The following is a 13,631-nucleotide window of genomic DNA, read 5'->3' as shown; positions in this document are numbered from 1 at the left end:
CTACATATACTTTATTTGGACTGTACATAATACGTGAATTGTCTTTATTTACGTCAAATTCACGTAATAATGTATATTATAATAATAGCGTATTCATGACTATAATAATAATGTGATAGATTATTAAAACACAATGTAAATAGTGAAGTCTTCTGCTATATACCAACAGTGTTGTTACTTTTCATAGTTTACTAATATATACTACATTTTTCATATTCATACGTATATCTTACTGATGTATCATTTATTATCATCTATTAGATGCATAAAGTAGAATAAATAAAGATTTACTCTTTGGTAGTTTGCTTCTTTTTTTTTTTTATCTATCTATCTAACTCACTCCTTTTCAATGCTTTATTTGCTCTAATATCTATACATATATTCAGATATCAAAAGTAGTTTTATATGTACACTATAAAGAGAAGAACATGATTGATATTTTATTCTTCTTCTTCCTCAGGTAAATCATATTCGTAAGCAAGATCCCAACGAGATCCAGGAGCAATTGCACTCACATATTTAATAAATCGCATCACACCTTCATCTCTCAATACAAGTGACAATTCATTTTGTCCAGCGGGTAAGGTTAATAAAGCACCATCTTCATCGGCTGCTTTATAAGTAGCAGGATCCTCTTCATCATCATGAGGTGCCATATAGCATTCATATCCTCCTATATCACCATCTTCCCATGAATTGGGTTTATTAACGTGACAGAGGGTAACATCTAATACACCTTGTCCTCTTGTATTTGTTGTAGCTAATGTATAATCATGTCCTGGACGGAATCGACGTGCTTGACCACGATAACCTACAGGTAAAATTTGAGTGACGGCAGATAACCATAATCTAAACGATTCAGATTCAAATCGTTCTTTCAAGTAAGCAAAGATATCTTCGTTCGTATTTGTACTCTTATTTATCATATATCTTTTACGATGAGGTGGTCCCTGTATTGACCATTGTCCTTCTCTAACACCTGTACCATGTGCTGCTATCTTATGTTCTCTCCTTTCTGATAACTCATCCTCTTGATCCATCTTTGTCGTCACAGCTATCAATTTAGCCAAAGTAGATTCATTTAATATTTGTTTACATTGTACCGCAGACTCATCTAAAAAGCGTTCAGAGATTTGAGATATAATCTCTAAATCTAAATAATGAGGATTCATCCATTCTGCAAGCTCGACCAATACATCCTCTGTCAATCCAACGATTTCTTCTTCTTGAGGATTTTCTACTTGATACTTTTCAAAATGCTCACTTGAGTCCTGTTCTTCTTGTAGCTGTTCTAGAGATGATTTTGCAGCATTATCTAATTCTTCTACTGAAGTTGCTTTATATCCTATTTCACCTTCCTGAGGAATATGGAACCAACCAGAGATACTAAGACGATTCCCTGAACCAACGACTTCTTCTACTGAATGAAATGAGTGTCCAGGTTGAACGGTAAACATGACAAATTGATTCCATTGAGGAGGGATGATGACTGTAGGCTCAGTGGCAGGGATTCCCTTCTCAATCACAGGATAAAGTTCAAGTGCTCCTCCATCTTTAGGTTGCCATGGATCTTCAGGATCGGTTAAATAAAGAATATAAGAGACACGACGAGTACCAATGACATCATCATGGTTTAATAAATGACAGCCTCTTTGATATGAATTGATACTCATATCCATTTTACTACCTGAAAGTGGACCACAGCCTGTTACTTGAGAAATAAAATGACGAAACTCATAAGAATAGATAGCATTTCGAAGTTCAAATAAATTGGAAAGTTGTCTTAATTCACCTTTAGAAAGGCCATCAAGATTAGCCAAGTCACCCGTTTGATTTACCTGTCATTATCCATATTACAAAAAAAAAAAAAAAAAAAATCGTGAATATTTATATATTATACAAGTATTTATTATTACTATTTATACCTTATAAATATCTGTTTCTTTTAAGGTAAAATGCAAGTTGGAAAGTATCTCTTTACGCACTTTTCTTAACAACCCATCGTCAATGAGTGTATTGATCTTGCAATGAAGATAAGGCTTAGACTCTTTGAATGCCTTTTCAATAGACGCTATGGACTCATCTTCAAAAAGTCCTTTATGAAACTTGTCTTTAAAACTATTATCAATTTTCTGTCTCTTGTTCATCATTAATTTAAAGAGAGAGAGAGAGAAAGAAAAAGAAAAAAAAAAAGAAGGGAAAAAAAATAAGGAAAGAAAGGAACAGTGGCTAATCATAAATACATGTATTTTTTTTTCATAATTTTTGGAATTTTTCTTTATTTTATTTTATTTTATTTATACATGTAGCTTTTGTTAGAACTCTAAAAATACTCCTACATGTACGGAGAGAGTCAATAAAAGTATATTTACAGATCAAGTTAACAATATCAAAATAATCCCTGTCAAACAGAAAAAAAAAATAAAGTATGTGGGGAAAGGGGGAAAGAGAAGTAAAACTTTTTCTCCGCATAGATTTTTTTATTTTTATCAAGTTTAAATACTATGTACATGCATTCATTTTTTATTTCAAGCTTAATTTTCACCTCATTGACCAAGTAATTTTGCCAAGAAACTCTTACTTCCATCCTTATTTGCATTAAGGGAAGCTATTAATCGGGAATAATACTTTGGATTACTAGCAGGTGATAATATTTTCTCTGATAATGGAAACTAACAAATAAATTACGTTAAGAAAAAAAAAAGAAAAAGGCTTTTTCTTCATGCTTATGTTTACCCTTTCTTTAAACTCATTATTTAATAATCTTTCTAATGCTGCTAATTCTCTTTTAGCTTGAGTCATGTCTAATTGATCTTTATTCAAAAGAGGTTTTCTAAATGTTTCTTCTATTCTATTTGACATGATTTGTTTTAAATCGCGTTTAGGTCTCACTTTATCAACTGGCCATTTTTGCATTACTTTTAAAAAAGAACGATATAGTGTTTGGATTTCTTTTGTTGACATGGTTTTATTATATACAAAGAAGAATATTGTATTCTTATGAAGCCAGGGTAAAAAAAATAAAAAATAAAAAAGCTGATGAGGAGTTTTAAAAAAAAAAAAGAAAAAAAAAGTGTATACAGATATTATTTTTGATGTTGTGCAATTTCAAGTGGATCCTTTTCCAACGGTATTGGATCATCTTCTATACCAAGTTCTTCCTTCAATTCGTTTGGTTTGCCTGGAAAATGTTCAGTCACAGCAGAAAATATATCACGAAACTATAAACCACGTTAAAAAAAAATAAAGTGATTAAAATGAAAGCGTGTCAAAAACACTTCTTTTTTTACCATCGCACGTCTCTTTTTCCATAAATTTCTATTGCTTTCATATTCATCATTTGTACGTTTTCGTTTTTCTGGAGATATTAAAACTGTACCGTTCTTTAATTTGTATAGTTTTTCTTTTAATAATTCATTCTATTTATAACGTTAATTCTTTCAAAATTTCGTTCTTATTCATCACATAAAAATCGAACCTCTTTTTGAAGTTTCTCTATTAATAATCTTGCTTCTGATGTTGTAGGCGTACTTTTTATGTCTGACAATGCTAATAATATAAAAATAAAAAGTGGTTATATTATTATTATTACGTAATAATCATTTTACTTTGATCAAGCCTTTTATTCTCCATTGAAAGATCTTCATATTTTTGTGTGAATTCATTTATTGATTTATCTATTAATTCTTGTTCTTCTTGACCAGGTATGTTTTCAATATCTTGTTTAATAGAATAGATTATACTTTTCCCATATGTTTTTGACAAGACCAAGTCATCTTCAATTAACTTGTCGAGTACCTTGGTAATAACTCCTTTTGAATACTTTGAATGTAAATTATTGAATATATCAGCTATAATATAAATGTATATATTGTTTAGCTTGTATGACTTTAATTCAACGTGATTCTTTTTACTTGCACTGTAAGGTCTATTTGTCCTTTTCAAGTATTGTAAAACAGCAGTTTCTTTATATATATACATGTATGTATATTTAGTATAAACTTCTTTCTTTTTTTTCCTTTAGTAATTACCTTCTTCTTTGTTAATGCCATTACCCTTCTTTTTTACCATATTATAAAAAATGAATAAAAAAACAAAATAAAAAAAAATGCATAATGAACAATTTTTTCTAAGGCTTATTTTATGGGTGTCTGTAGTTTTTTTTTTATTGTTTATTTTTATTTTATTTTTATATACATTTTTCTTTTTCTTTTTTTTTTTCATTAAATGTTTTTAATGACAAATTCACTAATAACAGGTGGAACAGCCATTTTTGGAGTAATATTTATAGCTGCTTTTAGTGTTTATTACTTATACCATGATAGAAGATTTTCTTTATCAGAAAGATTTTATTTTTTAATATGCAAAAGAAATATAGAAGAAGCTTTATTAGAACATGAATTATTAAAACAACGTAAGAAAATATTCATAAAGCTCATTTCATGTTTATTTATTTTTTTTCATCTTATTTATAATTAGCTGAACCGGATATTATTGCAAATAATACCCAATATATTGAAATTAATGGACATAAACTTCGAATTGTTCATATAATTCATGAATTAGGCAGCAAAGTTCCTTTAATTGTATTTATACACGGTTTAGGCGGACAGGTATAAATCAGGTTTATTATGATAATGTCATGTGTATTTAGTTTTATTTTATTTTATTTTTTGGTGAAAAAAAAAAAAAAAAAAAAAAAAAAGGTGTCGCAATGGAAATGTCAAATAGAATACTTTTCACATACCGCACATGTACTTGCTATAGATTTATTAGGCTGTGGCAAAAGTGAAGTGACAAAAGAGTAAGAATAATAATAATAAATAGAAAAACAAACTGAAAATTGATTTATATTTATATTTATTAGTTGGGAATCTTATACAACAGCTTCATTAGTGGAAGATGTAAAACTTCTTTTATTAGAACGTTATCAATATCCATCTACTGTAATTATTGCACATTCTTATGGCTGTTCAATTGCTTCATTTGTTGCTTCATCTCCTGAAATTCAATCAAGTTTAAAAGGTTTAATATTAATAGCACCTAAAGACCATATTAAAGATACTCAGAAAAGAAATCAAAAGAAATTAAGATGGATACCTAATTGGATTTTTAATTGTGCTCGAACAGCAGATAGAAAGGGAGGATTATATTCAAAAAGTGTAGATCGCTTCTTAGGCACTGAACTTACGGATCTAGAAATTCGTAAAAGGTATAATCATGTATTTATGATTAAAAAGAAGAGAAAAGAAAAGAGCTGTATTATTGATGATGACTACTACTATTACTACTATTACTACTACTACTACTTACTTCAATTATAATTAGTCAATTACGATGGAATCTTCAAAGTAAAACGCCAGTTTATAAAAGATATGTGAGAGGTGCCAGTTTTCCTAGTCGAACTATATATGAAAAGATTAAAATAGGTGTATTGTTAATAGGTGGTGGACAGGATAGAGTAACGCCTCCAACAGAAATGAATATCATTCGTAATCATTTACTTGGATTAGATCCGGATGAAAATCAATGGGATAATGTATCACAACTTGATAATATACGTGTTCCAGTTCCTTATGTGATTCCTGATGTTGGACATGTACCTATGGTTGTTTATCCAGAGCTCGTAAATCCTGTCATATCTGACTTTTTGATTAAAAATTGTGGATTAAATACCTTAAGCGGCGCCTGGCAAATTTTACACAAAACAAAGGGTGAAAATAAATGGGATTTAAAGAACTATGCAAAGGTATGTATATTGATGATAAGAAAAGAAAAAAAAAAAGGGAAAAAATTGACCCAAATGTTACGTTAAAGTGGGCAGGAGTGGCGAATATTACAGAAACACCTATTGGACCTTCTTTATTTAGAGCAATGAAAGTAATGCGACAGACAGATAGTTCACATTGTCCTTCTGCTTTATTAGCCAAATATCCAGAGATACGATTTATTATTGATATCTCTAATGATACACCACCTTATAGGGCTAGTGATTTTGAACATTCAAGAATAGAATATATCAAATTTAAGACTGTTTCTAAAATTCCTCCAACAAGAGAAGAAGTTGCAAAATTTATAGAAATAGCTTCTTCTTGTTGGACAAAAATACCAGATGCTCAAATTGCAGTACACTGTCATTATGGATTTAATCGGACAGGATTTTTTATTTGTTGCTTTATGATTGAAAAGTTAGGTGTTTCTGTTCCTGATGCGCTTCGATATTTCAAAGAAGTGAGGCCTCCTGGAATAAGGTATATATATATATGTATATGTATATGTATATGTATATACATGTGTGTGTGTGTGTGTGTGTGTGTGTGTAAGCAATAGGGAAATATATAGATACATACGTTTAGGCTAATCTCTTCCTTTCCTTCTTTCTTTTTTTTTTTTTTTTTTTTTTTTTTTTTTGTTAGACATGCTCACTTTATTGATGAACTTTACCTTAGATATGTATTAAATCAAAGATAATAATATAGAATATACTGCATGTAATTTTCTTTTAAATTTGTATTATTAGAGTTTAATTAAGCACGGATAACTTTATCCAGGAGCAATTTAGATTTAGTAATAGTATACAATAAAGATAGCTTTTATTTTGAGGGGAAAAGGAGCAGACACACAAGGTAAAAAAAAAAGTTAAAAAAAAAAAAGAAGAGTGAGATAGAGAGAGAAAGGGGAAGAGAATAGAACATTGTATATTTCATAGCTTGAATCTAGTGATAGAATGGTACTGTATAGACTGAAGAATGTATTTTATTACTGTATAACCTGTAATATAAGACTGTTGTTATCTTCTGGTTATTCATACTTAAATATAACTCAATATCAACTTATTTGAATAAGGATTTTGTGAGTGCTAAAAAAATAAAAAAAAATAAAAATAAAAACATAGATTTTGTTTAAAGAGACAATAGGACCAAACAAAATGAAATTGATCAAGACATTATCAATAAAATGAACAATGACTTCTGCAATATCATCTAGCAGTAAATGGTAGTTATTCTTTCATTTTTTTTTAGTAAGATTAAGATTTGCTGAAAGACTCCATTCATATGTATGTATGTATGTATATTTGCTTCTTATCTATCATCTTTTTCAGTCATAAAAGTAGTGAAAGCAAGTCAATAATGAAGGATGAGTAAATAAAGGATAATTTCTTATAATGAATTTACGTTCAATATTTAACCAAAGAATAAACAATGTAAACATGGATGATATCTACCTGTAAAATTTCTATGTAATATTTATCTTTCTTTTTTTTTCTTTCTTTCTTTCCTTCTCCTTTATTTTTGATAATTACTTGTAATGTAGACTCCTAAATAAATAAATCCGAGAAATAAAGATATACATGTTGAACTGCTTATTCTGAATATTATACAGTTAAAACTATGAACACTTTATAAGGAGACAAAGACAAAAAAACTTTGATTATCAAGTTCTATGTGTATAGTTAAAAGAAAAAAAAAGGAGGGGGTGGTTATAAGCCAAGATAAAAAAAAAGAAAAGGAGAGTTCGATTTTCCATTTGTTAAAGCTAAACGAGTTCAATTTTTTTTTTCCTCCTAATGTATATATAAATATACATCTTTTATTTCTTTCTTTCTTTCTTTCTCTCTCTTTTTTTTCCCTGTCAATAAACTTTCTTTCTCTCTTTAAATTATGTTTTGTTTAGGCTCAAGAAAAAAGCAAAATAGTCGTAGTCATGAACATCAAACGTCTTATATAACGGATGATAAATCAACACTATCTCACCAAGGTGAGTCAATTTTAACTCTATTCACAAATCAGAGCCCAAAAAAACAACAACCAGAAGAATCTATATGCACTTTTCAATTACAAGAAGAATACAGTGAATTAAAATCTAAAGTGAGATTTTATAATATCTTTGCTTTTATTTGTTATTCACATACTCTCTTCTTTTATATATAGAATATGGAATATTTGGATATCATTAACAAACAAGTAAAAGAAATTGAACAATTAAAAAATACAATACATACCTATCAAACTTCAATAAGAGTGACAGATGGTACAAGATATCCGGAACAAAACAAAGAAATAGCATTAGTCGCAGCATTAACAGAGAAAGAAGATGTTTTAAAAGAGAACAATAATAAAGATGATAGCTTTGTAGTAGTATCAGATAATAATGTCGCCTGTTCTTTTATGGAAACAAAGCTTAAAAAAAAGAGGAAATTATCGATGAGACTTGTTATAAGCAACTATTAGAAGAAAAGGATAGGCTTCTACAAGAAAAGCAAGTTGAAATAGAAGAACTGAAATTTCAATGGGAAACAGAACGAGCAGAATTAATCAAACCTGCATTAGAGCAAGTAGTAGCTCAACTGGAAGAGTTGAAAGAAACCGTTAGTTATCTTACAAATTAACAAGTTTTAATCACTTGTTCAATTGAAATTTATAAATACATATATGCTGAATTTATTCATTTTCATTTTCTTTTTTCTTTTTTTTTTTACAGAATAAGATTGTTACAGAAAGATTAACTGAAAAGGAAGGTGAGTTAGTTGAACTTCGCGCAGAGTTAAATCGAAGAGATCGAAAGCCTAAAATACAACTTGTATCAAATGAACAAGAAAAACAAAAGAGATTAAATCGTTTAACAATGGATCTTGAGAATGATCGTTTATTGATTCAAAGACTTGATGAATTAAATCAACAACTCAAGGTAAAGTGGTTTCTTTTCTTTTTTTTTTCTTTTTATTCTAAATATTTATACATTTATATATGTATATATTTTTTTATTAAGACTCAAAAACAAAAACACGAATCAATATTAAAATCACATGCTAAAGTGATTGCAGAAAAAGATAAAGTTTTACAGGAACATGAAAAATTATTAAAAGAGTTAAAAGGGACACATGAAAATGCTACAAGGGCTTTAGAACAGGAACACTTGCATAACTTGAATCAGCTTCAATTGAAATATCAAAGACAAACAAATGAACTCAGCAAACGATTAAAACAAGCAGAATCGCAAGCCAAGTCAAATGTGAATAATGAGTTGGATAAGATTTTAGTCGAGTTTGAGCAATCACAGCATAATCATTCAGTTCAAGTCGCTAGTCTAAAACAATCCTATCAGAAACGGGTATCCGTTATGTTACAGGGACAACAAGCAGAGATAAGGAGCTTGATCAATTACGACAAAAATAATAATTCTCATTTGCAACAAAATAAATTGGATAGTTTAAACAGCAGTAACATAAATAATAACAGTCAACCCATCCCTCCTGTAATTACTGGTAATAGTAGTGATGGTAGTATATCCAAATTACGAAATAATTCTAAATATGTTTGGCCGCCTATTGTTGCTGCTTGATTTAATTTAATAAATAATGTACTTCAATAAATATTATTTATTTATTTATTTATAAATCAATATATTATTAAATATTCAATAATGGTAATATGTATATAAAGAAAAGGAAAAAAAGGAAAAGGAAAAGAAAAAGAAAATAAATAAAATTACAAAATATGATACATAACTGTACAGTGAAAAAAAAAAAGGGAGGAGGGGGAAATTTTTTTTTTCTTGTTTTCTTTTTTTTTTCTTCTAAGTAACGATGCCTGAGTAGTTACCAGCTGATAATGGACAGTTATCAAATGAACCGCCAATACCACCATTACCCCACCAATTAGCTTGCCAGTTGGTACCTTCTGAAACACCAAAGATGACAATACCACAAATGGCAACACCGGAATTAAAGGCGGCGGATGTAATGTAATTGTACTTTGTCCACCAGTCTCTATGATATTTACGAAGATAGTACATAAAGAAGACACCAGCAAGGAACCACATGGAGAAATTGAGAGGAACAGCAGGAGGCATCATACCGATGGAACCAAAGATCAATGGCCAGTGAACATATCGGACCCAACTGTTAGGATATTTTCTTGAATACAACCAGAAAGGAATAGGAATGAAGAGACCGATGATAAAGAACCAGAGCATGGAGCTATACATGGATCCAATACCAAACATTCTGGCAGGACCAATGGTACCCCAGATAATAGAAGCTGAATAGAAGGTACGAGCGCTAGGACAAGTGAAAGGGTATGCTTTAACAGTACAGATATTATCAACAGAATCCATAAGCCAGATAGCAGTGCCCAAGTTAATAACACCAGCGATAGCAGTACCAATAGTTTGTACCCAGAACATGGCCCTTGGGGGAATCTTGGTATAGTGGCCAAGCTTTAAATCGCTGACAAAGGTAAGACATTGAATCATAGAGATATAACCATAAGTCTTGAAGGTGACATTAGCAATAGGATGACCAGGAAGTGCAAAACCAATGATAAATTCAGTAATCACATTAATACCCGGTGTCTGATTTGTAATGGCGGTAATGATACCGATTGGAAGCACGAAGATCATTGAAATAGCGAGTGCAAGAATAAGGCCCCACCAGGGGAGACCGATGGGCCAGTGATAGATAAGACCAAATGAAGCACCAAAGGAGAGGATAAAGACAGTAATATACCACCATTGAGGAACTTCAGGATAAACACGCATCAATTTGTGATGAATATCTTCATCTTCTTGATTACGGGACTTCTTCCATTGCTCAATAATTTCTTTGCCGTGATACAGGATAGTATGTACAATAACACTCGTAATACCAGCGAAACTGATACCATAAGCAAGAGCAAAGAAAGTAGACATACGAAGAGGACCATATTTTTCATAGAGCTCAGGATCTAAGAATCTATCGCTGTTCAAAACTAATGAGTTGTCCCATACTTCACCCTCATTGTTGTAAAGGGTAGGGGTAAGAATAGGGAACTTCTTGGCTTCCCAAACATCAGTATAATACAAGATGGGCATAATAATCCAAGCAACCATCACAAAACCAAAGCCAATGTTCAAAATAGCAAAGAGGGGAACAATGTTAGGTGAACCGAGATAAGAAGTAATAGTAGCCCAATCGAAGGACACGGCTAAAACGCCAAGACCACTATAAGATCCAGTAATTTGAGACAATACAACACTTGAGGGTCTAATCCAGCAAACCCATGAGAAGAAGGTCAAGATTTGGAAAAAGTAACCAGGAAGCCAGTAGTAAATAAACATACCAATGAAGCAATAAATGAACCATTTCATACGACTAGGACCAGACCAGTTATTAGCGGGTTCATGAAAGGAACGGAAAAGAGAGATACTAGCCAAGTTACCAGGCCAAACCATGGCAGAGGGATATACTAAATAAGGACGAAGTATACCGGCCAAACCATAACCAATAAATTGAGTTGTCATGATCAACAAAAGACCGCCACCCCAACCAAGGTTTTGGCCATAGAAAAGACGTTGAATTGTGAAGATGTCTACAGCATAAGCAGTAGAAGCAGAGGTACCAGCCATGGTGGTGATTAAAATATGTTCTTTTATGTTGAATGGTCCAGGATTGAAAAATCTTGATTTAGGGATAACCTTTTCGAGAAGTTTTCCTATAGGAAAGGAAATCAATTGGATGACAAAAGAACCTACAGATAAAGCATTTTTTCTGAACCAAAAGAATTGATTGATAAAACTGATTACACAAGTGAAAATAACACCTAAAAACCACATACGGAAGGTATAAACAGGAAGTGTTGGATCATCTTTACTATATTATTAAAATAATAATAAATGTTAGCTTATTTGATATTTATGGTATATATATGACTCTGCTTACTTTGATACTACAGCGCGAACTTCTTCGATAGGAGAATCTTCTTCATCTTCAACATATACTCCAGATGATTTCTCTATATCTTCATATGAATCTTCTTCATGAGTTTGGCTAAGAAAATCATCTACTTTTTCTGTGGTGACAAGTCCTTCTGATGTTGTAAAATTTCCATTGTTACTGAAATCCCCTCTTTTTTCAAGAGAGGTTATACTAGTTTCTTCCATAATATAATATTACTCTATTTATTACAATGAATTAAATTTATTTATATGGGTATGTATGTATGTATGTATTTATATGTTATTAAGAATTGATTTATATATAAAAATATTAAAAAAAAGAAGATGCACAAAAAAAAAGCGTTAAAGAAATAACAAGATCTCAAAAAAATATATTATCTATTTATATAAAATCAAAATATGAGAGTAGATTCAACATTAATCTCAAACTTTATTAAATTTAATAAGGAAGTATGTAAGGAACTTATCTCTCTCTTTTTTTTTTTTTTTTTTTTTTGTTTCAAATATGTCATATTTCATATGCTCCATATTTACGGAAGACATTTGTGTTTTTATTGTCAGTTATAGAAATATGCTTCAAATGTATAAATTATTTATCTCAATTTAATTATATCTGAGTATAAGTGTACAAAAAAGGAAATGCTCGTCCAAATTTGTTCATTTAAAACTGTTACTCGTGTACTTGTAAAACCTTTATATGTTTAGATAAGGATTTATTTCGCAGGTGACAAAAATATAAAAATATATATTTTTGGTAATATTAGTAGTTTTTATAACTGTGCAACCAATCAAATTATAGAAATATGCTGGAAAACCAGTTTATGCATTTTATTTTGATATCCTAATATAAAACAAACGTATTTAATTGGTGCTCTAATCTCAGGGTTGTTAGGGAGAGGAGAACAAAAAAAAAGAATTTATTGAAAATAAGGTTAAAAGATATGAAGAAAGAAAGAGAACAATGTTTTTTTTTATCTCTAGTAGAATTATTAATTCCAGAAAAAAAATATATTATGATTGTGAGAAATATGTGAATAAACTACAATTAATCTCTCTCTTATTTTTTTTTTAGGTACTATGAAAGTTAACTTAAGCATTCTTAATAATAAGCGTCATCATTAGTAATAATTATGAAGTGTGAATAATGCAACTGATAAGAATTTAAATACACAAAGGAAGCTTTTACAGTCTTCATAACAACTTATAGTCCTAAAGTTGAAGCAATAAAGCTCATTAAGAACAAAAAATAAAATAAACCCTAAGTTTAGTTAAAAAATATACTTCAAAAAAAATACGATTATCAATAAGGATCGTAAGCTTACTAAGAGCAACTAAGCAGAAATGACATCTGCATAACAAAAAAAAAAAAAAAAAAAACTGTAATAAAACAAATCATATTAGCAATAGTCTCTAATAAGTTTTGTTTTTAAAAGTATTTAATTATTACAAGTCATTCATAACAAGAATTTTTTTTTACCGAAACATAGTAGTTCTTGTCAGATAACTTGACAAAGAAGATAGGGAATTCAAAGTCAAATAGAGAGAGGAGATAGTAGAGAATATATTATTTTTTATATATAAAAGGGAAGTCTTTTTCACTACAAAGCCGACAAAGAAATGGTTTAATTATTTTAGTCTTTTTAGAAATAATAGGAATTAAATTAAATACCAAGTTGAATAGATTCTCTACTTAAAAGCTAGAAGAATTATTATGTAAAGTGATAATGTTTCCCTTTACCTGATTAATTATGATTTATAAGCAATATTTTAAAGTTTATAAAGTAAGGCCTTTTCTTAACTGCTACTCATTATTTGCTGATGTTAGAGATAGAAACAACAAATCTATATTGATGAGATCTTCATGCATACTATCTCATCAAAATTGCGTATTGAAATATTTTCATCGTTATTTTCCA

General features: G+C 29.9%; 6 protein-coding genes across 6 annotated transcripts; 2 read left to right on the top strand and 4 right to left on the bottom strand.

Annotated features, from left to right (window-relative positions):
- Positions 1-302: 302 nt before the first annotated feature.
- On the bottom strand, positions 303-2,199 carry BX663DRAFT_475511 (Oxoglutarate and iron-dependent oxygenase degradation C-term-domain-containing protein). Its single transcript, XM_051524243.1, has 2 exons — positions 1,926-2,199; positions 303-1,838 (listed from the first exon to the last, which is right to left on the bottom strand). Exons 1-2 carry the CDS (start codon positions 2,148-2,150, stop codon positions 441-443), a joined length of 1,623 nt encoding a protein of 540 aa, XP_051381103.1. The 5' UTR covers positions 2,151-2,199; the 3' UTR covers positions 303-440.
- A 105-nt stretch (positions 2,200-2,304) lies between these two features.
- BX663DRAFT_514992 (uncharacterized protein) lies at positions 2,305-3,004 on the bottom strand. The gene is made up of 2 exons (XM_051528370.1): positions 2,737-3,004; positions 2,305-2,672 (listed from the first exon to the last, which is right to left on the bottom strand). The coding sequence occupies exons 1-2, from the start codon at positions 2,962-2,964 to the stop codon at positions 2,547-2,549; spliced, it is 354 nt and encodes a 117-aa protein (XP_051381102.1). The 5' UTR covers positions 2,965-3,004; the 3' UTR covers positions 2,305-2,546.
- On the bottom strand, positions 2,875-4,071 carry BX663DRAFT_572339 (Tat binding protein 1-interacting protein-domain-containing protein; the record flags this gene model as incomplete). The annotated part of the gene is made up of 5 exons (XM_051532134.1): positions 2,875-3,221; positions 3,291-3,419; positions 3,479-3,549; positions 3,609-3,851; positions 4,032-4,071. 5 exons carry the CDS (start codon positions 4,069-4,071, stop codon positions 3,087-3,089), a joined length of 618 nt encoding a protein of 205 aa, XP_051381101.1. The 3' UTR covers positions 2,875-3,086.
- Positions 4,072-4,213: 142 nt separating this feature from the next.
- On the top strand, positions 4,214-6,889 carry BX663DRAFT_514984 (Alpha/Beta hydrolase protein). Its single transcript, XM_051528369.1, has 7 exons — positions 4,214-4,414; positions 4,480-4,613; positions 4,707-4,804; positions 4,868-5,212; positions 5,329-5,749; positions 5,818-6,251; positions 6,417-6,889. The coding sequence occupies exons 1-7, from the start codon at positions 4,228-4,230 to the stop codon at positions 6,469-6,471; spliced, it is 1,674 nt and encodes a 557-aa protein (XP_051381100.1). The 5' UTR covers positions 4,214-4,227; the 3' UTR covers positions 6,472-6,889.
- A 747-nt stretch (positions 6,890-7,636) lies between these two features.
- On the top strand, positions 7,637-9,408 carry BX663DRAFT_514982 (uncharacterized protein). The gene is made up of 5 exons (XM_051528368.1): positions 7,637-7,868; positions 7,932-8,153; positions 8,195-8,368; positions 8,482-8,688; positions 8,770-9,408. Exons 1-5 carry the CDS (start codon positions 7,662-7,664, stop codon positions 9,340-9,342), a joined length of 1,383 nt encoding a protein of 460 aa, XP_051381099.1. The 5' UTR covers positions 7,637-7,661; the 3' UTR covers positions 9,343-9,408.
- Positions 9,357-12,066, bottom strand: BX663DRAFT_514981 (OPT family small oligopeptide transporter). Its single transcript, XM_051528367.1, has 2 exons — positions 11,699-12,066; positions 9,357-11,629 (listed from the first exon to the last, which is right to left on the bottom strand). Exons 1-2 carry the CDS (start codon positions 11,917-11,919, stop codon positions 9,577-9,579), a joined length of 2,274 nt encoding a protein of 757 aa, XP_051381098.1. The 5' UTR covers positions 11,920-12,066; the 3' UTR covers positions 9,357-9,576.
- Between the last annotated feature and the right edge of the window lie 1,565 nt (positions 12,067-13,631).

Source organism: Cokeromyces recurvatus, assembly GCF_025118155.1.
Source record: "Cokeromyces recurvatus strain NRRL 2243 chromosome Unknown BX663scaffold_19, whole genome shotgun sequence".
In the NCBI taxonomy this organism is placed as follows: domain Eukaryota; kingdom Fungi; phylum Mucoromycota; class Mucoromycetes; order Mucorales; family Mucoraceae; genus Cokeromyces; species Cokeromyces recurvatus.
The sequence above is the reverse complement of the archived record's forward strand: the minus strand, read 5'-3'. Positions and strand labels throughout refer to the sequence as shown.